Genomic DNA, 26,303 nt, shown 5'->3' with positions numbered 1-26,303 from the left:
TAATTCTCATACGCTAACATGTATAACCTTTACAAACCGGTTCCTATTTCCTCCACTCTCCAAGCCCTGGTAATCACTTTCCTACACCATTCTGAGTTCCACTTCTTTTTTAGATTTCTTACAAATAGATCATACAGTATCTGTCTTTCTCTAACTTATTTCACTTAGCATAAGGCCCTCCAATTTCATCCATGCTGCCACAAATGGAAGAATTTCTTTCTTTTTTAATGGTTAAATAAATTTCATATATATATCATATATATATATGAAATATATATATATATATATATATGAAAATCCCATGGATGGAGGACCCTGGTAGGCTGCAGTCCTTGGGGTCACTAAAAGTCAGACACGACTTCACTTTCACTTTTCACTTTCATGCATCAGCAAAGGAAATGGCAACCTACTCTAGTGTTCTTGCCTGGACAATCCCAGGGACAGGGGAGCCTGGTGGGATGACGTCTATGGGGTCGCACAGAGTAGGGCATGACTGAAGCGACTTAGCAGCAGCAGCAGCCGCCGCAGGCTATTGTCAATATTGATGCAGTGAATATGGGAGTATAGATTTCTCTTTGAGGTAATTACTTCATTTCCTTTTATATATATTCAGGAATGAATATACATCCAAAAGTAAGAAATTTCATGAGAAACTTCCCAAAGGTATTCCATGGGAGTTGCACCAATATACATTCCTACCAAGAATCCATGAAGACCTCCATTTTCTACACATCCTCAGCCACACTTATTTCTTACTTTTTGATAAAAGCCATTTAAATAAGAGAGAGGTGGTTGGTGTTATACTTTTGATTTGCACTTCCCTGATATGATGTTGAGCATCTTGTCATATACTTCTTGAGATTCTGTATGTCTTATTTAGGGGAAAAATTGTCTATTCTGTAAAAAATAGAATATATTTTGTATATTGCATTTGAATATATAAAACTCAGGTACCTTTCCATACACCAAAAAAATTACCGAAATACAAATAATTCCATTTATAATTGCATCAAAAAAATTAAAATAGTTAGAAATGAATTTAAGCAAATTGTTGAAAATCTATGTATGAAAATATTCAAGACACTCATGAAAGAATTGTTTAAAAGACACAAATGGAAACATGTTTCATATTGGTTGAATGGCATGAAAACAGACACATAGATCAACAGAGCAGAACAACAAAGCCAGAAAGAACTGCACACCCATATATTGTCTGTTAGCTTATGAAAAAGGAGCCAAGAGTATCTAGTGGGGAAAGGAGAAGTTTTTCAAAAACGGCACTGGGGAAACTAGATAGTGCTATGAAAAAGTGAAACTGTGCTCCCATCTTTTAGCATACACAAAAGTCAACTAAAAAGGGATTAAAAATTGAACGTAAGACTTTAAGTGATTAAACAGCTAGAAGAAATCATTGAGGTAATCTTCTTGCCATTGGTCTTTGCAAAGAGTTTTTGGGTCTCACACTAAAAGCAAAAGCAGCAACTGCAAAAACAAACAAGTGGGACCACATCAAACTCCAAAGAAAGGAATATCAACAAAATCAAATGGAAATTTACAGATTGACAAATGATATTTCCAAATCATATATTTCATAAGGGCTTAATATCCAAAAATACATGAGACATACAACTCAAGGGCAAAAAACCCCAAATAATCCAAATTTTTAATGGAGCATAAGAAAAGTAAGTTTCAATAAATCTGAAGATCAGACTGTAGATGAGAGACACAACAAGGTTTTCCTTCTAGAGCAACAAAAGCCTGTGCCTTCCTGGCATTACTTTCTTCATCTCCACTCGCTTGTTTGACAATTACAGTCCACAGTGTACATTCTTCAGTCAATAGAAATCACCCCAGAGTGAGCTATAATATGTACTAAGAACAGCCTCACAGGGGGGAAAAAAAGCAAAACTAATATTTGCATACTAACTAATGAGACATATAAAAAGGAAGGTCCATTGTTTCCATATTTCCTTTTAAAATGGAGGCACCTAGTAAAGAAAATGAGTTCAGAGACCTCACTAACATATCGATAGAAAATCAGTTTCAAATGGGATCACTAATGGATTATAATTTGGGGATAATTTATTACTAGTGTTGAAACTGAAGTCCTTTTGATTCTCTACTGTACTGGGTTAATTATTTATTATAAATATTAATAGCAACCTAGGAACACATAGTACTAAAGTTATAGTGAATAGAGAAAAACATAGAATATAGTAGGAAGAAGTGAAAGTATGGGAAGTCAGCGATGGTAATAAAGTAAAGGGCAGTATTGCCTTGAGAGGAAGGAAGGTTCTCAAAGTTTCTTGAAACACCAAGAACGAGTCAGATGTGAGGAATTAGCTTAATTTGTAAACCAGAAATTCTACCATAAGAAATTTAAGTTCATAAAAATATTACCATGTTAATATCCACAATTTAGACAGAGAACAGGGTAGGGTAGTGTATATAGACATTCAAAACTCTTCATTGCTTAGTGCATCAGGCACTCAAGGAACACCCTCACTGAAGTCTTCTCTATTGCTCAACCTACAGGTACCACTATGGAGAAAGAGATAGCTCTACTCCACAGGCAGTTGAACCCTACTTTTATAGCCTCGTGGGTTTCCTTAAGTAGCAGTCGATGCAGCAGATTTCCTCCATCCTATCCCATCTGGCTGACTCCACACAGTCAACAGGACTTCTCACCCTGGGATCATTCTGCAGTCCCCATGGCTCCAGCTCCTAACTTCCGTGGACACCAGTGGACTTACAACCCTGTCCGAGGTATGAAAGGCAGCAGCATGGCTTGTCTATGTGGTTCACACTCCATTCAGATGGTCGCTGATTAGTTAGTTCACTCTCCAACACCTTCAAATGACTCCCCTAATCCAGAGGATGGTCATGGAGGCGGGGATCTCTCCCTTGCGCTTCAGCTCCCTCAGCCCCAGGTGCAGGCTGGTCCCACCTGCTCACTCCTTCTTTCCCCTTCCTCCTTCTCCCTTCTTTCCTTTCTCCTACTGAGTTCTGTGTGGATCCAGATATTCCTTCTCTGTAGTCATGGAGTCCTGCCAGTATTCACCTGGTCTTCTGTGAGAACTGCTGTGTCTTTAGATGTTCTTGATGGATCGGTGGAGAGAGGTGTACCCCACTTCCAACTACCCAATCATCATCTTGTCAACCCCCATTTGTGTATGTATTAGAAATGAGTTTCCCTTTCTATTAAGTAACATTGTCATCACCATACCTTTTAACTTTTGTGGTATGCATGCACAATGGAATATTACTCAGCCATTAAAAAGAATAAATTTAAATCATTTCTAATGAGATGGATGAGACTGGAGCCTATTATACAGAGTGAAGTAAGCCAGAAAGTAAAACACCAATACAGCATACTAACATAATATATGGACTTTAGAAATACGGTAACGATAACCCTGTATGCGAGACAGCAAAAGACACACAGATGTATAGAAGTCTTTTGGACTCTGTGGGAGAGGGCGAGGGTGGGCTGACTTGGGAGAATGGCATTGAACCATGTATATTATCAGATATGACATGAATTGCCAGTCCAGGTTTGCTGCATGATCCAGGGTACTCGGGGCTGGTGCACTGGGATGACCCAGAAGGATGGGATGGGGAGAGAGGTGGGAAGAGGGTCAGGATGGGGATACTTGTACACCCACGGTGGATTCTTGTCATTGTATGGCAAAACCAATACAATATTATAAAGTAACTAGCCTCCAATTAAAATTAACAAAATAAAATAAAATAGTAATACCAACATAGAGACACATAGCACTCAAGTTAGAGTAGACTGAGAAAGACAAAGCTTATGAGGCAGGAGGTGAAATCACAGAAAATTAGCAATGGTATTAAATGAAGGGGCAGTATTGCCTAGAAAGAAAGCAGAGTTCTCTCAATTTTTGGAGACAACACGAAAAAGCCAGATGGGAGTCCACCAGCTTAAACTGTATACTGGAAACTTCACCAGAAGGAAAATGAAGTTCATAAAAGTATGCTGATGCTGAACACCAAAATCCAGACAATAAGCGAATAGGATAGGGTGTACATAGATACTGAAAACTACTCAGAGATTTAGACATGGAAGCAAATACGCTAATGAGCATCAGAAAAATCAAAGCACAAAAGGGTCTGAGAAGTAAATCGTAAAGAGACTTGGTAGTCTGATCAAAGAATAAGAGAATCAAATTAGACAACCAAAATAGACACTTGTGCACATGATAGAACCAGAGAATGCTCAGGAGAGAAAGTTTCAGACCTAGTGGACCAGTGAACAGAAGCCTCCAGCATCAGGAACAGAAACCGTGAACAGAACTCATGACTGTGTGCTTCTGGGAACGGTGTCAGCTTCAAAGTTTGGACACTATGTCGCCTAAAGGCGAACGCAGACAAGGATTATAGCTTGCTGTGACACTGAGTCACAGACAGTAGTGTTTGTTAGCTTACTTTTCTCATTCAACTGTAAAGTTAATGAATCACTAACCAAGGATAATTGACACCATCAGTTTGCATCAGATCCTCTTTAGTCATAGAATGGACATCTGAACCTGTTATATGATCCCCAGTAACAGTTTTAATCATTAAATTTATTGATGTTTAATTGAAGGCTAATTGCTTTACAATACCGTACTGCTTTCGGCCAAACATCAACATGAGTCAGCCATGGGTTTACCTATGTCGCCTCAGTCTTGAATCTCCTTCCCACCTTGATTCCCATCGGACCCCTCGAAGCTGTTAGAGAAAAATATGGAAGGCTTCATAAATTTGTGGGTTATCCTTGGGCTGGGGCCATGCTAATCTTCTCAGTATTATTTCAATTTTCTAATATATATGCTACCAAAGCAAACACACAAATAACAATTTAACAGAAAAAAAATCATATATCATATAGTTAGTCATCCACCAACAAATGATCAATTACATTAGGAATTAGGGTATTCTGTTACATTTACTGCCACTTATAAAATTGAATTTTATAAGGTCCAAAGTTCCATGTAGGAATTAAGCATATATTTATTCATAACACATGTATACATGCACAGAATATATACACAGAAATACATCTATGTTATACAAGCTATTATTCTCCTTACCTGTCACAATAAGCTTTTTAGTTGATGAGAGAGATTGTCCCAAATTTCTCCAACTTATATGTCTTCTTTTTGAGAACCAGTTCTTTGATTTTTATCACCTAATTTAAAATAACCATTTTATTCTTAGATACCATGCCACTTTAAACTAACTAAGAGCAGAGAAAACCTGGTAAATACTGATATCTTATCCTTCATTAAATTACCACTCTTCTGGTAAATTGGAAAAAGAATCATGTTCAGATCTCATTCAGGAGGATAAAATTCCTTTTTAATCAGTTTCTTGTCCAAACTCTATTCTCCTCACCTCAGTCTTAAATTCTACTGACTTATAAAGGACGGACAGGAAAAGTAATATTAAAATCAGGCTTGCAAGAGTCTATGATTTTATGCTTCTGTTGGCCAAAAGTAGGGCCAGAAGTAATTTGTGAAATGTTAAAATACATAATGGAAATATGAAGGTCTAGTTCTCTTATCAAGCGGTGATGTTTGGAGATGGTTCAAAAACTAAGCCCCATGGGTTGTCAGGATATACTCCTGACCAGACAGATGAATTTACTCCCTAAAACATCAAAGTCAGGCCTTTGTTCACAGAGTCAATGACACTGTCTTGGGTGCTGATTAGGTAATATTCTTGTATTACTATTTGGAGATTTACCTGCCATTTTCTCAAAGAAACAAATGTAATGAGAAGATTAAGGATGCTTAAAAGTAGAAGAGTTGTCAAGTTGCCTAGAAGCAAGGTTGGGCAGGAAAACCAGGCCCCTACACTGATAATTGTCAAAGACTTTAACGGTGAGTGTTTTAGAGACAGAGCAGAACAAGTGGATAAAACCAATGCCCTATGGTTACTGCTGTTTTGTGTAAGAACGCCGCGGCAAGACAAAGAGAGCCCTGGAGTATCTAGAGGCTTTTATTGGGCAATCGCTCCCGGGCAGAGCTCCCAGGCGTGAGCAGGGAGAAAGCGGGAGTCTGCAACCTGCAGACATAGGGTATATAGGGGCGACACCTATATACCCTGGCGCCTGCGGACCTGGCGGGACCTTTCCATATACGGTTAGGGTCGGGCTCTAGGGTGCTGGTTGGACTGTCTGGTCTCGTGCCAGTTTTTGATTGGCCGGAGTCTTGGCGCCTTTGTGTCCATCAGTCTGCCTGGCAACGGGCCATTGATTGGTGGATGTCTGTCCCTGGGACTTATCCGGGACTTTCCCGCGGGGTCTTCTCTGTCAGCATTTTCTGGCTGGCGCTTTCCCGCCTGCGGTCAGCGTGACCCTTCATTTTGCAGTCAAAGACAAAATATTTGTTGCGTTAAGCAGAGTCATCACAGCTCCTGATGTGGTCCTGGTTACACACATGCAGGCCGAGAGCCCACAGGCATGTGTGATGTGGCATCAGGAAGTGAACAGATGACTGCATTGGTGCCCAGTCACCTCCATCTGCTAATAATGGGTCCTGGGGAAAATTACTTGCCCTCTCCAAGTCATTGAATCTTCATTAACATAACTTGATGATCATAGTGAAGATGAAGGCTATCTCACAAGGCTACTATGAAACACAAATTTTAAGATGTTTTAGAGCTTTTGGGAAAGTATCAAAGACACGCATGGGGTTACAAAGGTGAGTTAGCAGATCCAAGGTAGAGTGTCCATTTTCTCTTAGTATTCTCTCTGTACTCAATAGTAGCGATTAGTCAGTCATGTGTTTACTGTTACCCCAGTGTGATGGTAAACCACACAGATCAACTGTACACTTCTTGTCATTTCCGTGTCTAAAATTCGAGCACTGGTCAGTGTAGAGTGAAAAAATTACACACTCCTAGAGGGCCTCTCTGCTCAGAGTCTGCAGAGTCCCAACATTAAACTGTCTTAAAAGAATGGCCTAAAGACTCTGGCTCAGAATTAAGTTCCAAATGTTTGCAGAGCACAGAAGTACCTCTGGGAGCAATACAAAAATGCAGGGAGTAACCTACTTCTCCATATATCTATCTGTGCAAGTATCATCATCCATCTAAATTTACACAGAAGGTGCTCCTTCTTCCCCACCCCAACTACTACAGCTCCAATTCCTGCTCAGAGCAACAGGGAAAGAAAAGGCTTCCCTCCACAGGATGGATTTGATACCCTCAGGTGACTAGATCATCTCAGAATGGCTCATGTTTTTATTTTAGCAAGGTCCTGCCTGCTCCTGCTGCTGGTCCTGTCAGATCTGCTCCTGTGCCAAGGCAATGCATGCCCGTCCTGCGGTCCTGATGTGTTTGGCGTCCCCCTGAAGTTTCTTAGAAAAACGTATAGCCGTATCTCCAGGCTGTCCCACGACATGCATAACCTTTCCACAAGAATATTCTACGAGTTTGTAAGTACTGTGGTGGTAGTGCTTTAGTTGCTAAGTCGGTTCCGACTCCTGGGACCCCATGGACTGTAGCCCGCCAGGCTCCCAGAAGGTACCATTGTGTAAATGACTGGGCCATACTGTCCTTTCAACAAGAGGGCTGCATCAGCCAAACTTCAAATAACACACGACACCATCAGCTCATAAGACATGGAAATCGAAGAAAGGAGCAGTTTTGTGAAATCTGAAAGATTCCTAATAAGTGTATTAACTTTTTCAATTTCCTTACATTCATTTTCTTTTTTAAATTTCCAAAATAAATGATTTTGTGTTTGTCAGCTAGGAATGCCATAAAAGAATACAATAGATTCAGGGCAAAATACCAGAAATTTATTTCCTCACAGCTCTCGGGGCTAGAAGTCCCAGATCAGGGCACCAGCAAGGTGAGGTTCTGCTGAGAACTCTTTCTTCCCAGGATGGCTTCTCCATGCGTCCTCACACAGGGTGGAGGTGGGGAAGAGAGACAGAGGAAAGGACACAGACACAGAGACAGAAGGGAAAATTCTCTGGTGTTTCGCTTCATGGAGACACTAAACCTATTGGATGAGTGTTGTATCCTAAGAGCTCATTTAACCTTAATGGGCTTTGCTGGTGGCTCAGATGGTAAAGAATCTACCCGCAATGGGAGAGTCCTAGGTTCTATCCCTGTGTCTGGAAGACTCCCTGGAGAATGGAACGGCAAGCCACTCCAGTATTCTTGCCTGAGAAATCCCATGGACAGAGGAGTCTGGTGGGCTATAGACCATGACATGCCAAAAAGTCAGAACCCTTTTCAAAATACAGTACTTTGGCAATTCTGGCTCTAACACATGAATTTGAAGAACACACATTCAGTCCATAATGCTACCTGACAGAAAGCAGTTTTAGGTGGGATTGGGGAAAATGAAGCATGGTGATTTTCTGGTCCTTCAGTGTGTCTCTGGGCTTTTTCTCCAGGCTCAGAATAAATAGCCAATAAATGAGAACTGCTCTGCAGTGAACTGGGTGGGTGGACCATGTTAAACAAAGCTGAATCCCGTTCACAAAAATGAAAACTGGTAGTTTTTTTAATGCTACAAATTATTGTTTTAAGATTTGCAGTGAATAGGTGTTGTGCTACAATAGAAGAGGAGTTTACAATTGGAAACAATTATTCTCTTTGTGATGAAGGTATTTGAAAGTTGTATGTTAACTTTTTTAGGTCATTCAAGGAGCACACAGTAGAGCAGACAGCTAATAAAAGGCGGTGCTAAAGGTTTCTATTAAATTCATGTAGTTCTGTGTACTCACTAGTGTTTGTTTCATCCTCCATTTTTGACTGTCCATTTTTTTCCAGCCTTTCCAGGTAATCTCATCAAATGTTCATAACTTCCGTTAAAGATTAGTTTTTCTCTATCAAAGTGTTAGATTTTTCTACTCTTTTTTTTCTCAGTCCATTCGTTAGTATTTCCTATATCTTTATGCCATGTTTTTCTGTTGTACCATTTTGTCACTATAAACAATATTGTATTCTGCAACTGGGATGAACAGTAATCTTTTTGGTGAGCTGGTTCAGAGAGAAGTCAGTCATTACTCTATTACTCCTAATAAGGGAATATATTGGCTCTAACCCACAGTAAACAAGAGATTATACGGTTAAATATAGGTGCATGCATGCATTCTAAGTCATATCATTTGTGTCCAACTCCCTACTGACTGTAGCCCAACAGGCTCCTCTGTCTATAGATTTGCCAGGCAAGGGTATAGGAGTGTACCGCTGTACCCTCGTGCAAGGGATGCTCCTCACCTAGGGATCCAACCTGAGTATTCTTATATCTCTTGCATTGGCAGGAATGTTTTTTATCACTACCGTCACCTGGAAGGCACCAAGTATTGGTACAAAAGTACTATATTTGGTTCAAAAACTAAAAAATAATTTTAAAAAAAGATAATGATAAAATAGAGAAGGGAAAAGTTGAACTTAGGAAAGTTAGATGTAAAATCATTTTTATAGAGACAATATATAGAAAAAGTAGGAAAAGAATGACTTTCAAATTTTGTGATGCCTCCCCATTAAAAAATTACACGTCTTTCAAACATGTTAATGTTCTGGTAAAGGGCTCATCTACTGAATACCCAACAACCCTGACTAATTGCCTGATCCCTTTAGGAAGAAAAGTATCCCCAGATTAAATTAGAGTATATCAATGCCACCAGTGACTGCCACACCAATTTCCTCCATGCTCCTGGAAAAAGAGCAAAAGCCCAACAGATGAACGTGAGTATTTAACCTTGACTTTTCACCAGATCTAATGTGAAAGTATGTAGCTTACCAGGCTTCAGATTATGAGAGGTAATGGAAACTGTACATGAAGAATACGGTAGAGGAATTGTAAGCATTTGAAGAGAAATCATATTATGCAATTGATGAAGCATGAGGGAAATCAAGGGATAACTAAAGATCTGTAGTAGCAAAATAAACAACAGATCTATAAATTGTCCATGCAGACAAGTTTAGCTCAAGTAATGCATTAGACACAGGATTGCAGCTATTATAGGAAATGAATGGGAACTTCCATGTGTAAAAAGAAGTTTGCAAAGGTCATGAATATGTAAGAAACACACCCCAATTTTGAGTACTCCCTGCTAGTAGTGACTTGTACGTGGGAGTCCTACACTGCACCACTCGAGCCAGTGTGTCTGACTTTCAAGGTTCTTCTGATTCTGCTTCTACTTCTCTGACACCTCCTTCATTTGTCGCTCTCAATGACTCCTCTGTCACCTTTTATTTTTAATTTGTAAGTTTCCCCCACAAAGGCCTATATAATATTGTTTTGCTTCTCATGGCCGCAACAATTGCCTTGTTTTGAGAATAACACAGTTTACATATCAAGGCTCAATAATTAATGACAACTCCATGTTTTCACCATTATAATCTCTCCTTTCTGATGTCCTGCATTGTCCTTCATCCTAACATTATTTAAAATATTTTCACATGCATTTTCCCTTTAAATTCTATCTTTTCTCTACAACTTTCTCAATGATATCAACATTCTTTTCCTCTGTTAAGCTCATTAATAATGAGGATGATTAAGTAAAGGAAAAGTTCAAAAACGAGGAAGATGAGGGATTTTTCAATAAGCTTGAATTTAAAGTTTATTGAGAGTTACTATATGGCCATACATGTTACTAAGCACTTTATGTGCATTACTGTATTTCATCCTATTCAGTTCTCAGTTCTTTACCACTAAAAGAGTTCATGGCTGTAAAGAAATCAAGCATATTAACTAGAGATCTTCAGACCCCAGGATTTTCATGCTCAATTCTGTTAGTAGTAGTGAACCTGGGGGAAAACCCTCCATTGTGAATCCCACGGATGCTGTTACTAAAGACAACGCTGTGCCATATTCTGCCTGGACACATGTCAACAAGACAGACTCTTCTGATACCAGCATGGGGGCTGGTGTTGGATTCAACTACGGAAAGAAAGCCTGTTTAGGAATGGCGTGTCTTCTTCACTGTCTCTTTGTTGTAACATTACAAAACAAATTACCAGTCGAAAATCAATACAAATGACTCATCTGATTCATTAATATGAAAGAATCACTGGGTGATAATGAAGTGGGCACAGGCAGAATGCCTCTTTCCTGGGTCAGGTACTGCAGGCACATACTGACTTGTCATAAAATACTTAGATTTCTCTCATGAAAATATGCAAACATAAAAGAACTCACTGAGTGGGTGGTAGAATTTCAAGGGAAAAAGAAAATTTATGTTATAAATTAGAACTCATCAGAAGAATTAATTTCTAAAATAACCCAGATTTTTAATAATTCAGTGAAGTGTGAACTAATAGCTTACATTTTATAATTTTGCAACTTTTACTACCTTCAAAAATCTCTGCATACACATAGGAATAACCAAAAATCTTTTAGGTCAGCTACTCTGAGCAAAGATCACATGTAACCAAAACCACTGAATTATGATTATTTCAATGAGACTGTTTCTTATGTTTGCTTAGAATGAAGACCTTACTAAGTGGATACTCATGTTACAGTACCTCTGGAATACTCCTCTGGTTGATCCAGGCAGTGAAAAGCAGATTGAGAAAGACCTCACAGAAACTATCTCTACAAATGCCTTAGAGAATGCTAAAAAATCATTAATACTTCAAAAAATCTTAGAGACGCGATTCAGCCAGGTGAGCATCCTGCAGAGGGCTTTCTTGCTTTGTTCATGAATGAAAGAGTTGACTTCTGTAATGCATAAGGAGTTTTGAAATATTTCATTTTGTAAGAAAAAGATTCATGAATTCTATATGCTAGACTGCTACTACACAAAGCAGGAGCCTAGTCATTTAAAGTGATAGATTCCACTGTAAGCAAATCAGAATTTCACTGCAGTTTTTGACATGTGCAGCCTTTCCTGTATTGCACACGATTCAACCAAAAGCTTGCCTCTTCCTGGGCACTGGTGGTTGAAATATTTTCAAGAGTAAGAGAACTAGAGAACAGAATTTCCAAGATCAGCATTTTCCTCAAAGTATCCCAGGACATCTGCTATTGAAGTTCCACTTGTCTTCTTTCTCTGTTCTCCTCAAATCAAAGGATGAGAGTGGGAAGGAAGAAAAGAGAAAGTTAAAACAACTTGAGCTTTGTTTCTACTTTTTAGATTCCTAATTGTTTTCTCATAGGCTGGCTCCAAAATCCTTATGTAGAGAGTTTTACTTTTGCATGTGTTCCCCAAATCTTAATTTGCGAATTACAAGGGACAAAGATAAGGAAATACCAATAAAAAGCATAAGAAATCATTATCTTTTGGGTATTCAGATGATTCATCCAGTCAGGGAGAAGGTGTCCGAATTTCGCATGTACTGGTCAGGATACCGAGACCTTGTGTCCAGCGATGAAGATGCACGTCATTCTGCACTTTATAACCTGCTCAAGTGCCTGCGCAGGGATTCACGTAAAGTTGACATGTACAGCAAGATCCTGGCATGCCGAATCAGTGATGAGTGCTAAATATACATCTATGGCATCCAGCTCGGAGATGGTCCTAATGATCTATCCCATAGCAAGCTTCTTTGAAAGTTACAGCTTTTACATGCATGCTCTGTGAAATGGGTCTCCTCTTAAAAAAATAAACACAGACTCTGTAGAGATTTCGAATCTAAGAGGACAATTTGTTAGCATTTCTTATTTTCATTGAATTGAAAATCAAAAGAAAAGCCACCCCTACAATTGAGAGAATGAAACTCCTATTAAAATTAGTCACAAATAGCAGAAGCTGGCATTACAAAGAAGACCATTAAGAGATTACGTAAGAATCACGGAAAATTATTCTGGGTCAAGTTATGAGAATCAAAGTATCAGGCAATTGTTCATGGTTCTGGTCATGCTACCAAGAAGACTGAATCGTCAGGATTCTTTATGAAAGCCAGCCGTGAATTGTCAGCCCACTGTCACAGTGTTGCACCAGACAGGATCAGTGCTTCGCACCTTTTTACAAATAGCATGAGGTTTACTGAACTGTGTGAAGATCGTGAGGATGCTGTCTTACACCTTCTGGGTTTTTATAAAAAATATCACAGACTTATAAACAATGGAAATGGATTTCCACAGTGTGGTCATGCAGGGTCCTTTCAGGTTACACACTTCTTATTTTATCCTCAAACGGGGGGAAGGGCTTGGGACCTCTGTGTGTCTCTATGCATAAATACACTCATCTCATTGAGGAGGCTCCATCCTTATAATTCTATCACCTCAGAAAGGCACAACCTATGAATACCATAAGCATGGGAATCAGGTTTTCATCATATGAAATCTCTGGGGGACACAAAGTTTGAGACCATAGCAGATACAAACATGAACTGCGTCCATCATCCTCCAGTGGCTGTCTTCACTCACATTTCACTGCATCCTCATTTTCTGCAAACTTGCAACGATTCCATACATTCTATACTCTGGGTTTCACAAAGCTAGGTCACTCAAGTGTCAACTTCATCTCATATTCAGCTTATTCGTTGTTTCCCTGTCCCCTGCTGAGGCCCAGGGTACCTACCAGGAAGCATCGATGTGCCCATTTCTGCAAGGTTCCTCCTCTCTCCCTCTCTGGATCTTCACTCCTTGGGCCATGTTGGAACAGGGTAGATGGAAATGAGGTGGGAAAATTCTGACATCACTGGCTTACATTGTGCTCTTTTAGCCTTCTCTTGATCCAGACGGACTGATCTGAAATTCTCCCTGACTGACAACAGTTTCTCTTGTGGGGTGTCCTTGTGATTATCCAGGACATTCACAAGTTGGGGATCCCCAAAGCCAGAGTTTCCTTTTTAATTAGAGGAAATATTCTGGTACCCACAGCTCACCACTTGCAGTCGTCAGCACAGCCTCTCTGTTTCCCTCACTCTGCAAGCACCATCTGGAGAAAATTCAGTAGCCCACAGTCAGCTGCCTACTAGCTGACCCACAGGAAACCCATGTATCATAAACACTCTGAACCATTGAATGGCAGAAATACAGGTGTGCATCTGTCCCTGCCTGGGGCCTCAGGACAAATATTCAACTGTTCATATAGATATTGAGTAGATCAGAAAGTTGGATTTAAAAACACATTCATCTGAGAAGTGAGATACCATTCTCTCTTCCATTTAGAGCAACTATCCTTGTCTTTAATTATTTGGCCTTACATACATGCCCTAGTAGGTCACTGAATTATAAAATCCTCCAAATAGACTGAGTCTCTACTGAGACTGGAGCAGTGTGACTGGATTAGGGTTGTTCAGCTTGCTCATCAGCCTCTGCACAACCAGGGATGAGGGCCAATCTTTTGAATGGCTCTCCTAAGAAGTCAGTGATGTTGTTGGGCTGGCTGTGTAGCATCTTTAAGGCTTTACTAGTAATTCCTAGTAAACAGAAAATGGGAAATCAAAAGGTAGATGGGAAAAGGGGGTGATAAGAGAGAAAGGAGGGAAAGACAGAAGGAAGAAAGAGCAGCAAAAGGAAAGTGAGTCAAGGATTTGGGTAGTGAAGAAGAAAAGATGTTAGAACACTTTATTTTTAAGGACCCAAATATATAGATATATAGGTATGTATGTATGTATACATATATATATATATTTAATATTGTAAGAGCAAATATCTCATATTCTCTTTTATTTCCATTTTTTCTTCTCTCCTCTTTTTTCTGAAATTGTCCTTTATATTAGGAGTATTGTTTAGTTGTTACTAAAGGTCATATTTCTAGAGATGAGCAAAGCCTAGTAAGTCTTCAGAGCAGAATCCAGCCAAATTATCTTCTTTTAGGCAAAGACATATTCACCCACATACAGGAACACTGTCTAGCAAAACCAACTTCTTCCTTCATAGCCAGCGTTATTCTGGCCTGAGTCCTACCCCTGTCTCTACCTGGGATGACCCAAACATTCCAGAACATGACAGAATACTCTGCCCCAAAGGAATCTATCAAACCCTCCTTTGGGAGAATCACATATGCCAATTATCATTATAGAGAATCACATATGCCAATTTGGAGAGTGTGTGTTTATTCTACAAAACAACAGGAAACCAAGAATATTTAGTCCAACAGAGCAGGATATCCAGAATTAGAAAAGAGAAACTTCAATGTGCATTGAGGAGTTGTGGCTGTTGGGACTCATAGAGAATAAGAAAGAGATCAGAAAGAGCTCGGAATATTATGAGACTAAAAATCAAAGAGGGCTCTGCCAAGTGAAAAGACACAAAGGATGTGAGAGATATAGGAAATGGAAAGGACCTTGACCACATGCAAGGAATGAGGCAGACGTAAGAGCCAAAAAAGGCATCCAACAATATGGCACTAGTTGAGTCAATCAATGAAAAGTCAGAGAGAAGGGAGGATATAAATTAAGGTTTTATCCAAAAGCATCTGAGCTCTATTTTCCTGTATTTCATCAACTTAGTACCAGAAATCACCAAAAATGTTAAGATTCTGCAGCAAATGATAGAAATAAGTACTCTACGGAGCCTCTGCTAGATCCTCTGCTGGACCCTCTGGAGTACCAGAAGCAAAGCACGACTACCCAGTGATAACAAGCAGTAAGTCTCTAGGCACTTTCAACACTTAGATAAGACATAGATTGTAAAGCATAGAGGATGAATGGAAACAAATTGGAAACAACGCATACCTTTACAAAACCAGCCTAAACAAAACCTAAAACCTAACCAAAATAGAGGTAATGGCCTCCTTAATCATGTGTCCACTTTCTCCAAGAGTTCCTTATTCCTTTTGCTGAATCCTCCCTTGTTTACTAACCCTTCATTGCCTTACTCTCAGCAGACAGTCAGCTAGTCACTAATCAATAAATAATAAAACCTTGTTCACTCCTGAAATATAGTTGTATGATGGACTCTTCAAACTGAAAAGGTGTCTAATCCCCTGAAAGTAAAATTCTAATACTGGAAGGACTCCTTCCAGCCTCTTTCCAAAGTGTCCAGTGGGCAGCAACTGTGAATGTGGCTACTTAGCCATGTTCTGCCATAATTATAACATGTTTGGACTGAATACAGGAAATGGATGAAGCACCTAAAGATGTCAAGAAAGAAATGCATGGACAAGTGGAAAAGAGAGCAGAAGCCTTAAACACCGATCTATGCCTGGACACCATATCATGTGTGATGTGAGCAAGGTGGGCCTAATCAGGGATGGATTTTTCAAGAAAGTTCTATATGAGTTGGCACTGAGAAGTTTGATGCAACTTAACTGTTTCAACCTGATTCTTTGATTCTAAGACTCAAAGCCACTTGTCTCATTTAACTGCACTAAGTCAAAATGGGAATATACTTATTGCCTGTTTGAACACTGCTAAGAGATCTTAGAAGTTCTCATGGCAAGAAGAAAATTGTAACTATATCGAGTGACAGATGTTCACCAGACTTATTGTGGTGATCATTTTGCAATATATATCAAATAATTACACTGTATACCTGAAACCAAAATAACATTATATGTCAGTATTATCTATGTATAATGATACCTGAAACTAAAATAGCATTATTTGTCATTCTGGCGTATGTATAATGATCATATAATCATTATGTTATATGCATAGCACATATGCATACCTTCAGTTAAGTTCAGTCACTCAGTCATATCCAACTCTTTGAGATCCCATGACCTGTAGCACATCAGGCTCCCCTGTCCTCCACCATCAACTGGGGCTTGCTCAAACTCATGTCCATCGTGTTGGTGATGCCATCCAACCATCTCATTCTCTGCCATCTCCTTCTTCTCCTGCCATTCGTCTTTCCCAGCAGCAGGGTCTTTTCCAGTGAGTCAGTACTTTGCCTCAGGTGGAAAGATAATTGGAGCCTCAGCTTCAGTATCAGTCCTTTCAATAAATATTCAGGACTGATTTCCTTTAGTATTGACCGGTTTGATCTCCTTGCAGTCCAGGGGACTCTCAAGAGTCTTCTCCAACACCTCTGTTCAAAAGCATCAGTATCACAGTGCTCAGTTTCTTTATGCTCCAGCTCCCACATCCATCCTGACTACTGGAAAAACCATAGATAGCTTTGACTAGATGGAATTGCAATTATGTATATAAGCATGTATGTACACGCACCTATGTAAGGAAAAGTTTTGAAAAGGAATGTATTTCTATTTTGGATAAAGAAATCAAATCAACTAGTATATATATATTTTTCAAATGTGCATTTTAGCTGTCATGTTGGGTCTAAAACCTCTCCTTGAAATGTAGTTTATGTTTATGCTGATAAAAGAAACAGAAACTTGTCTTCACCTTGTAACATTAACTGGGGAACAGCTTATTTACAATAGCTAATTGAAACCACAAAATTTTGAAACCTATAGGCCTGCCTACTACTCTGCTATTGGTCATTTAACCAATGATCATTGACTTAATTCCTCCTTGACTCAGAAACTCTTATAGGTGCTTAGTTTACATCAGTAAGCAAAGCAGGCAGACACTTACCCTCGTGGAACAGATATTCCAGCTGGGGGCAGACAGATAATCTGCCATAAACATGAATCCAAGTCCGTTCTATGGTATGTTAACAGGTGATCTGTACTGTGGGAAAAGAAATAGTAAAGCAGAGGATGAGGTTTAGGGAATGAATGTGAAGAAAGGGAGATGATTTAAAGAAATACAACTTAGACCACACTAAGGGGAGCAAACACCCTTTCTTGCATTCAGGATTCCAGTTTTCCCCTGTCCAGTCAGGTCTCTTGGTCTTTCTTCTACCCACTTCAAAATGTTTCCGCCTCTGAGGCTCTGTGCATCTCATGCAAACATGGTTGTTCTGAATATTCTGTCTCTCTTCAGTTGAACTATTTTCATAAAAAAGTTTTTGGTATACTGTCCCAAATTAAGTTACATTTTATGCAGGAAATTTTGATAGTTTTCTGTTTCCTGAAGATCTAATCTCTAGATTATTTTCCATTTTACAACACACTGTCAGTGACCTAATTATATTATGTAAAAATATTATATATGCATTTCTCTTCTAATATATTATGGCATTAAAAAAAATACAGAAAATAAAACCTAAATGACAGTGAGATAAAAAGAACTAGTAATGTAAATGCAAACATATTCTTCCCCAGGTGATGAGGGCACTCATTTTTATGGCCACTGGACTAATTGATTCTGAATGTATACACATAGTTATGCTAGTTGTTTAACTATAATAATAAAGAAATTTCTTTTATATATACCTTCAATCAAAGTTCTCACAATACCACAAGGGGCCAAGACTAAAATTATGTGTGAGTAACTCTCTTCATATGCTATATAAATAATATAAGTAATCATCTTTAGTTCTTTTGTTATTCTGTCAACTTATTTACTGGTTAGTAATCCAAACTCTGCAATAGATTTCTTTTTTTCAGGGTTTAGATCTCAAATCATAATAAAAGCAGAGCAATGGCCTTAAAAAAATGGCCTAGTGAAAAAATTGGCTTTAGCTCAACATTCAGAAATCTAAAATCATGGCATCCGGTCCTATTAGCTCATGGCAAATAGATGGGGAAACAGTGGGAACAGTGCTGACTATTTTTCTGGTCTCCAAAATCACTGCAGATGGTGACTGCAGCCAAAAATTAAAAGACGCTTACTCCTTGGAAGGAAACATGACCAACCTAGACAGCAAATTAAAAAGCAGAGACATTATTTGTGAAAAAATAGCTGTCTAGTCAAGGCTACAATTTTTCCAGTGGTTATGTATGGATGTGAGAGTTGGACTATAAAGAAAGCTGAGCGCTGAAGATTGATGCTTTTGAACTCTGTTGTTCGAGCAGATTCTTGAGAGTCCCTTGAACTGCAAGGTGATGCAACCAAACATCCTAAAAGAGATCAGTCCTGTGTGTTCATTGGAAGGACTGATGTTGAAGCTGAAACTCCAATATTTTGGCCATGTGATGCGAATAATTGACTCATTGGAAGAGACCCTGATGCTGGGAAAGATTGAGGACAGGAGGAGTAGGGGACCATAGACGATGAGATGGTTCGATGGCATCACCAACTCAATGGAGATGGATTTGTGAGACCTCCGAGATTTGGTGATGGACAGGGACGCCTGGCATGCTGCAGTTCAGGGGGTTGCAAAGAGTCGGACACGACTGAGCAATTGAACCAAACAGAACTGAAATGGCTAAAAGAATAAATAAAATGTATGGATATCATTCTATTACATATATATATATATATGCATTTGTAAAGAAAATTAATGAAAAAATACAGAAGACTTACAATTTGCTGAAACAGAAAGTGTACTCACTCACAGCTGACTATACATATAATCTAGAAAAAAAAACTTTCTCAGCTTCTGATGACTTCTAAAAGAAAGGGACCCATGACTTTCATCCCCAGCCTACTGTGGACTCCTTTGCACTTCCCTCCTCAACTTCCCTCCAAGAAATCTCTTTCCTAGGTTATAAAACACACTTTGGGCTTCTGGTTCAGACACGATGACCCTGATCACTTTGTTGCCACTCCTCTGTTTATTCTGGAAATAAGAAGATACCACTAAAGGAGACCTATTATACTTGGCAAGAAGAAGGGGAACTAGTTTAGGGCCTGAAGAATGGAAGAGAAACACAGCAGCACCTAACAGAAGACAGCCAGGTCCAGCATTCCTGACCTCCAACCTGGCATCAGAAGGCAGCCTGAGTGGAACTGTTCCTCCCAAGGGATAAATGTGAAGGAACACCAGGTGGTGGTGTAGTTGCTAAGTTGTGTCTAATTCATTGTGACCCCATGGATTATAGCCCACCAGTTTCCTCTGTCCATGGAATTCTCCAGGCAAGAATACAGATTCCCATGTCCTCCTCCAGAGGATTTTCCCAACACAGGGATTGAACCCAGGTCTTCACAAGGCAAGTGGATTCCTTACTCTCTGAGCCATCAGGAAAGCCCGAGAAATTTAATAATGGCATGGATATTTGGAAATTAAAAGGATAAAAACATATGTGAATATTAGATAAAGTAGTCTTTAGAGCAAAGAAAATATCTAAGTACAAAGGAGTAGAAGGACATTACATAAGGGAAAAAGAGTCAATCCAGCAGGAACACATAGTAGTCCTAAATATGTATACACCAAACAACATAATCTCAAACTATTGAAGCGAAATTCTATACATCATATAAATACTCTTATACACTTTACTGATATTGAAACTGTGACATGAAACTTTTGAAAAGGAAATCATCAGTCCAAGATAATTTGACTAGAGATTTCTAACAAATATTTTAAAAGGTAAGATCAATTTGACATAATCTCTTCAAAAAAAGAAAGAGTAAGAATCATTTTCAACTAATTAGATGCAGCCAGTATTGCTCTATATCAAACTCACACAAAGGAAGTACAAAAAGGAAATTTTAGACTAACGTCTCTGACAAACTTAGAATTAAAAGTTTTCACTCTCATACATATGAATCAACCAAATGAATTCAACAATGGATAAAAACATCTCTTGATAGTTTCTGGTCCCTGCCTAAATCTGGTCACATTACCTATCTCTTCAAAGGGTTTAAGTGAATCAAGTGTACAGACACTTCAGTTCAGTTCAGTTCAGTCATTCAGTCGTGTCCGACTCTGCGACTCCATGAATCATGGCACGCCAGGCCTCCCTGTCCTTCACAAAGTCCCAGAGTTTACTCAAACTCATGTTCATCTAGCGGGTGATGCCATCCAGTCAACTCATCCTCTGTTGTTCCCTTCTCCTCCTGCCCCAATCCCTCCCAGCATCACAGTTAGGGTCCCAGTAAGAATATTATCATACCAGAAGTACAGTGACAAATCATTGAGTCTAGGTCAAATCAGAAGCTGACCTCTCCCATTAAAGCTAATCCGACCCAGTCATTTTCAGTGTCTAGCAAAAATCACTGCAACTAGATTCATGAGATAAAACATATCTACTACATAGAAATGGTGGGTGTGCTTGATATTCTTTATTTGCCCCTCTGGAACCCTGTATACATTTTCTACTGTGTTATGAACATTTGGAAGCTGAGAAAACCAGACTTTATCCCTCTAGCTCTCCTGGCCTCTAACTTCTACTTGAGTTTGGCCAGTGGTGGACAAAAAAATTGGTGAGTCAGTGGAGAAAGAGATTCGTGGACTGATTCTTTCCACTGACACCTTTCTTGCTGGGAAGTGGCCAGATCTCTCCACTGAAGCCCAGAGCTCTGTTCAGAGGTGCTTGCTTTTAGCTGCAGCTGTGTACAAGACTCTTTAGAGACTGCAATATCCATTCTCCTCTTTGCCCTGTGGCCCTAAAAGTGTTCATGCACCCCTGTTCTTCCATGTCTGAAAGAGTTTTGCTTTTCCTTTTAAGCTTTCCTTAGCTTTGCTACAGCTTCCAAATTCTTAAATCCATCCTGTGTTAGCCGCTCAGGCATGTCTGATATTTTGTGATCCCAATGGAATGTAGCCTACAAGGCTTCTCTGTCCAAAAGATTCTTCAGACAAGAATAGTGGAGTGGGTAACCATTACCTTCTGAATGGATCTTCCCTGACCCAGGGGAGCAACCCAGGTCTCCCACATTGCAGGCAGATTCTCTATCATCTGAGCCACCAGGGAAGCCAGTTTTCTTTGTTTTCCTTATCTGTGTAAACCATCTTGATTTCTGACAATGTAGAGGTGGCTGTGGAGCTGCTAGATAAAGATGGTCCCTCAAAGATCTAATGCTAAACTGTTACAATGGGAGGGGGACATCTTTTTTCCTGAATCCAAAATCATAAATACAAGAACGTGTCTCAAGTCGTATAAAAATAAGTGCTGAGAAATCAATGACATAAGAATGAATTTGGTAAAAGTGCACAAACTTTAAGCTGTAAGATGATGAATAAGATCTGAGGATCTAATGTGTAACATGGTGACTATGGTTTGTAATGTGTTATTGACATTTGTGGGGTTTTCCAGGTGATGTTAGTGGTAAAGAACCCTCCTGAGAGTGCAGGATGCATAAGAGATGTGGGGTGAATCCTGGGTCAGGAAGATCCCCTGGAGGAGGGCATGGCAACCCACTCTAGGATTCTTTCTTGGGGAATCCCCATGGACATAGGACCATCGTAGGCTATAATGTCCATGGGGTGACAAAGAGTTGGACATGACTGAAGTCACTTAGGACACATGTAAGAGAGGAAAACTTAAAAGTTCTCACCAAAAAGATCTTTAAGGTAAATACGTGAGGTGATATCAATAGATGTGTTAATTAAATCAATGAAGGAATCCATTAACCATGTATACCTATTTAAATTGTCATGTATAATTTAAATATCTTGCCATTTTATCTGGAAATTATATTTTTAAATACTGAAAAAAGAAAAAAAAAGAATGTCAATGCTTTTTAAATATTATTGTAGATATTTCATCCATTACTCTTGGTATGTAAAAGGGTTTTCTTTATTCCAGATAATAATCTGTGGGATTCACTGGATATTCAGAAATGGAAGAAATGTTGGAAATTATCTAGACAATCCTCTTATATTAAGGATTTATAAGTAAATCCAAGAATGATTAAGTCACTTATCTAAACTTATAAACCTCGATGCAAAGGTAGCAATAGGAACCAGGTTTCATAGGTTTAGGGGAATATTTACCGAATTACCCGGCAAAGGGAAATATCTCCTATGCTCTGCAAAATTTGATTCTTATCTCTTTCACAGAAGTGATCATATTCTGCCTTGTATTCATTGTCCAGTTAGCATAAGTTTTACTAAGTAAATTAAATTCCTTGAAGGTTCAATCCTGGCATATCTGGTCATCTCACTCTATATTCCCACTCATGGCTAAAGCTCTTTATTAATGCCATTTCTTCTCCCTGGAAGACCCTTGCTTTTTTACCTCATGACTTCCCTGACATCTTTCAGATCTCAGTAAAAACCACTTCCACAAAGCAGCCTGTCGTGATTCTGACACAGCTCAGGTCTCCTTGTTATGTGGACATATGGCATTCTGTGCTTTTCCCTCTTGACACGTGTCCAATTATGGTGCAACATTTAACTTTGAAATTCACCTCATTTCCATTTTTCTATTAAAACTTAAGTCCTAAAAAAAAAAATTAAATCCTAATTTACAAAGTCCACATGTGTGATCTTCACTAGTGTCCATTCTTTGCATCTAGCAGGCCTCCGTTAGGTATTTGTTTAATGAAACACTTTTATTCGTGCAGAGTTAAATTCCAAAGAGTTTTTGATGCTGCTCTCACAGCATACAGTGAACTAAAATCATTGAGTTCTTTTCTTCCCACCTAAACCCTCATACCCTAAATATTTGGAGATAACTACAGAACTAGAACTGTGGGGGCTTCCCTTGTGGCTCAGCTGGTAAAATATCTGCCTGCAATGTGGGAGATCTGGGTTTGATCCCTGGGTTGGGAAGATTCCCTGGAGAAGGGAAAAGCTACCCACTCCAGTATTCTGACCTGGAGAATTCCATGAACTGTATAGTCCATGGGTCACAAGTCGGACACGACTGAGTGACTTTCTTTCAAAGAACTGTGGATGCATTTGCATTTAGTTGTTGCCCTACTAGATGGAAAGCACTCGATGTTTGGTCTTTCATTCCACATACACTAGCCCTCACAGCTTCCTGTTCTATAATAATGTGATAATCGAGTCACTGACTAAAAGGCTGAATAGGACAGAACTAGAGACAGTGCTCTGAACCTGCCCTTGAGTCTTCTTTTTACCATAGGATTCTTAACTTCACTAGAGGAGTTCACTTTCTTAGCTGTACTCTCTGATCATGACAGATAAAAATACTTTAAAGAGAACCTACAAACAAAATATTCTTACATTGTACACAAACACCTAATCCTTCTTCGAAGGTACAAAAGAAATTCACCTTCTTGATGAATTGTTACCTACTTTTCCTAGATGAAAGTACCATCATCCTCCTTATGGCTTCCTAATTTCATTCTCACCATTTTTATCTCCCTGACCACATTCCGACTTATATTATATTATAGTTAATTATCTGAACAACACCAATCCCCACTTCTTTATTTCAGTTCCACTTAGGTTACATGGGTACACCAACTGCTCTGAAGTTACTTTTTATTGAGTATCAAATATGGCAGAAACTGTCCAGCCATTTGTTCTTTCTGAGGTAAATATTAAAATTAAAAACAAATAGACAGCCTCTTGTATTTTGAATAAAATGAAAACAGGACAAAATCATAACTGCTATTCCAGATAAAAGTTCCCTTTGTGTTAATGTCTTTCTTTTAGAGAGAACTTGCATTCTAGATAGCGTTCAGGTAAATAGAGACAGGATTTATATGTTAGCTGGAAAAAAATCCACTGTTGCAGGAAACAAAAGTAGACTAATAACTCATCTTCTGTATACTTCAATACCCATTTTATTAGGAGCTTTTGGGTCAGACGGTAAAGAGTCGGGCTACAGTACAGGGGACCTGGGCTCCATCCATGGTCAGGAAGATCCCTGGAAGAGGGCATGTCATACCACTCCAGTAATCCTGCTTAGAGAATCCCCATGGACAGAGGAGCCTGACTGACTGCAGTCCAAGGGGTCGTCAGTCCATGGGGTCGTAAAGTGTTGGACACGATGGAGAAACTACACGCAGCAAATTTCTCAAGGTGACATACTGACATTTAGAAACAGTTCCTCTCACTAGTGTGCTTAACTACAACTCCTGCTTTTCAATGGAAATCAAAGATAAAAGTAATATTCCACAACAGTCAAGTAATTATTTCTATCAATGATTTTTTCTTAAAGTTAAGCTAGAGATATACATTGTGACATAGAGCAGATAATGAGAAGTATAAGAGAACCAAACAGGGAAGCTGGTCTACCAATCGATAAATTTTCTTTTCGGGAAAAAGAATAAACCTATTTGGAATCATGTTTTATCAGAGATTTGCATAATCTTTGGAAAGGTAAAGGACTTTCTACTCTAATTTTCCTTTTCCAGTTGAGAAAACCAAGCCCTAGGGAAGTGAAGATAGGTTTTCCAAGTCAAAGTGTAGTTATGTTAGGATTCTGATGAGAGCCCGGTGACAGGCCTTAGGGTCCAGTGCTTCATCTTTAGACAGACTGGAAATTGGGGTACCAGTAATGGTGCAGTCTTCAGGCCAAATTGCTTTTATTTTGAGAAAATTCTTTCTTTGCTCTTAGGTCCTCAACTGATTGCATAAAATCCACAATCTATAGGTTTAAATATTAATTTCCTCTAAGAAAATATGTTCCCAGTTGAGAATGTCAAAAAACTACAATTTGAAAGAAATGTGCAATTCTATGGAATATGTTACCATGTGCCACATTATTTGGAATTGAACAGCTATGCTACCTGTTCCACATTCATGACCTTGGAAGGGAAATCAAGATTGACAACTTTTTTTTTTCCCATTTAATCGTGTCCAGTGTTTTAGTGCATGCAGGCTGCTGTTACAAAATGCCAGGGGCTGGGTGGTTTATAAACCATGTTATTTATCACTGTTCTGGAGGCTAGAAGTCCAAGATCAGGGTGCCAGCATGGCTGAGTGAGTGAGGGCCTCTTCCAGGACATATCCCTAAATAGAAGGGATGAGCAAGTATTTCAGGCCTCTTTCACAAGAGCCCTAATCCCATTCATGTGGGCTTTGCCCTCATGGCCTCAACATTTTCCAATGGTCCCACCTCCTGAAATCATCACTTTGGGGATTAGGTTTTTAATATATGAATTTTGGAAGAACACAGCATTTAGACCATGGCACCCAACGAGGAGACTGACTGGTCTGAGGTGACCCAGTGCCTCATGCCACTGAATGCTCTGTGTGCTGCTAGGGAGCCGAGGACTAAGGGAGCTGAGTAAGGACCAGCAGCCCCGGGGGGAGGGCCTGAGATGGCAAACTCCTTGATGGACTTCACAACAGTATATGAGTGTCTCCAGTGTCTTCCTTGGTTATCAGTCATTGAACAATCCTCCCGTCTTATACATGTTCCTATGTGAAATATGAGTTGTTACTTAGTTCATAGACAAAGTACCATTTGACCCACATGATAATATCATGGCTATGCATATGAAGAAAAGGGCCTTTGACAGATACAAATTTCAGAGTGGAATGTCCTGAAGACTTTATCCACTTTAGATAGCAATTACAAGTTTGGGGATCTCCCAAGACCATTCTTGGGTTCCATAATGAGCCAGGACTCCAAAAGCCCACTGAAAGCTGTTATAGATGTGGTTATGGTTTACTTCAGATCTTTGATTTATTTTTAATTCATTTTTTTTATTTTTAGTGAAGTATAATTGATTTACAGTGCTATAAATATCCATTTTTGTTGAACAGTGTATAACTTGTATATATATGTATGTATATCCACTCTTGTTTACTTGTTTAGATTGTTTTCTCCTTGAGC

The 26,303-nt window shown here is 39.2% G+C and overlaps 1 protein-coding gene and 1 non-coding gene across 2 annotated transcripts; one reads left to right on the top strand and one right to left on the bottom strand.

Moving 5' to 3' along the window:
• Positions 1-2,711: 2,711 nt before the first annotated feature.
• On the top strand, positions 2,712-12,460 carry LOC136151264 (chorionic somatomammotropin hormone 2-like). The gene is made up of 5 exons (XM_065912210.1): positions 2,712-2,766; positions 7,261-7,445; positions 9,610-9,717; positions 11,461-11,640; positions 12,269-12,460. Exons 1-5 carry the CDS (start codon positions 2,712-2,714, stop codon positions 12,458-12,460), a joined length of 720 nt encoding a protein of 239 aa, XP_065768282.1.
• Positions 4,744-4,850, bottom strand: LOC136151990 (U6 spliceosomal RNA). Its single transcript, XR_010660152.1, has one exon. It is a non-coding gene; the product is annotated as a U6 spliceosomal RNA (small nuclear RNA).
• Positions 12,461-26,303: the final 13,843 nt, after the last annotated feature.

This window comes from Muntiacus reevesi, chromosome 20 (assembly GCF_963930625.1).
Source record: "Muntiacus reevesi chromosome 20, mMunRee1.1, whole genome shotgun sequence".
Classification (NCBI taxonomy): Eukaryota; Metazoa; Chordata; class Mammalia; order Artiodactyla; family Cervidae; genus Muntiacus; species Muntiacus reevesi.
Note: the sequence above shows the minus strand (reverse complement) of the source record. Positions and strands in the feature narration are given on the sequence as shown.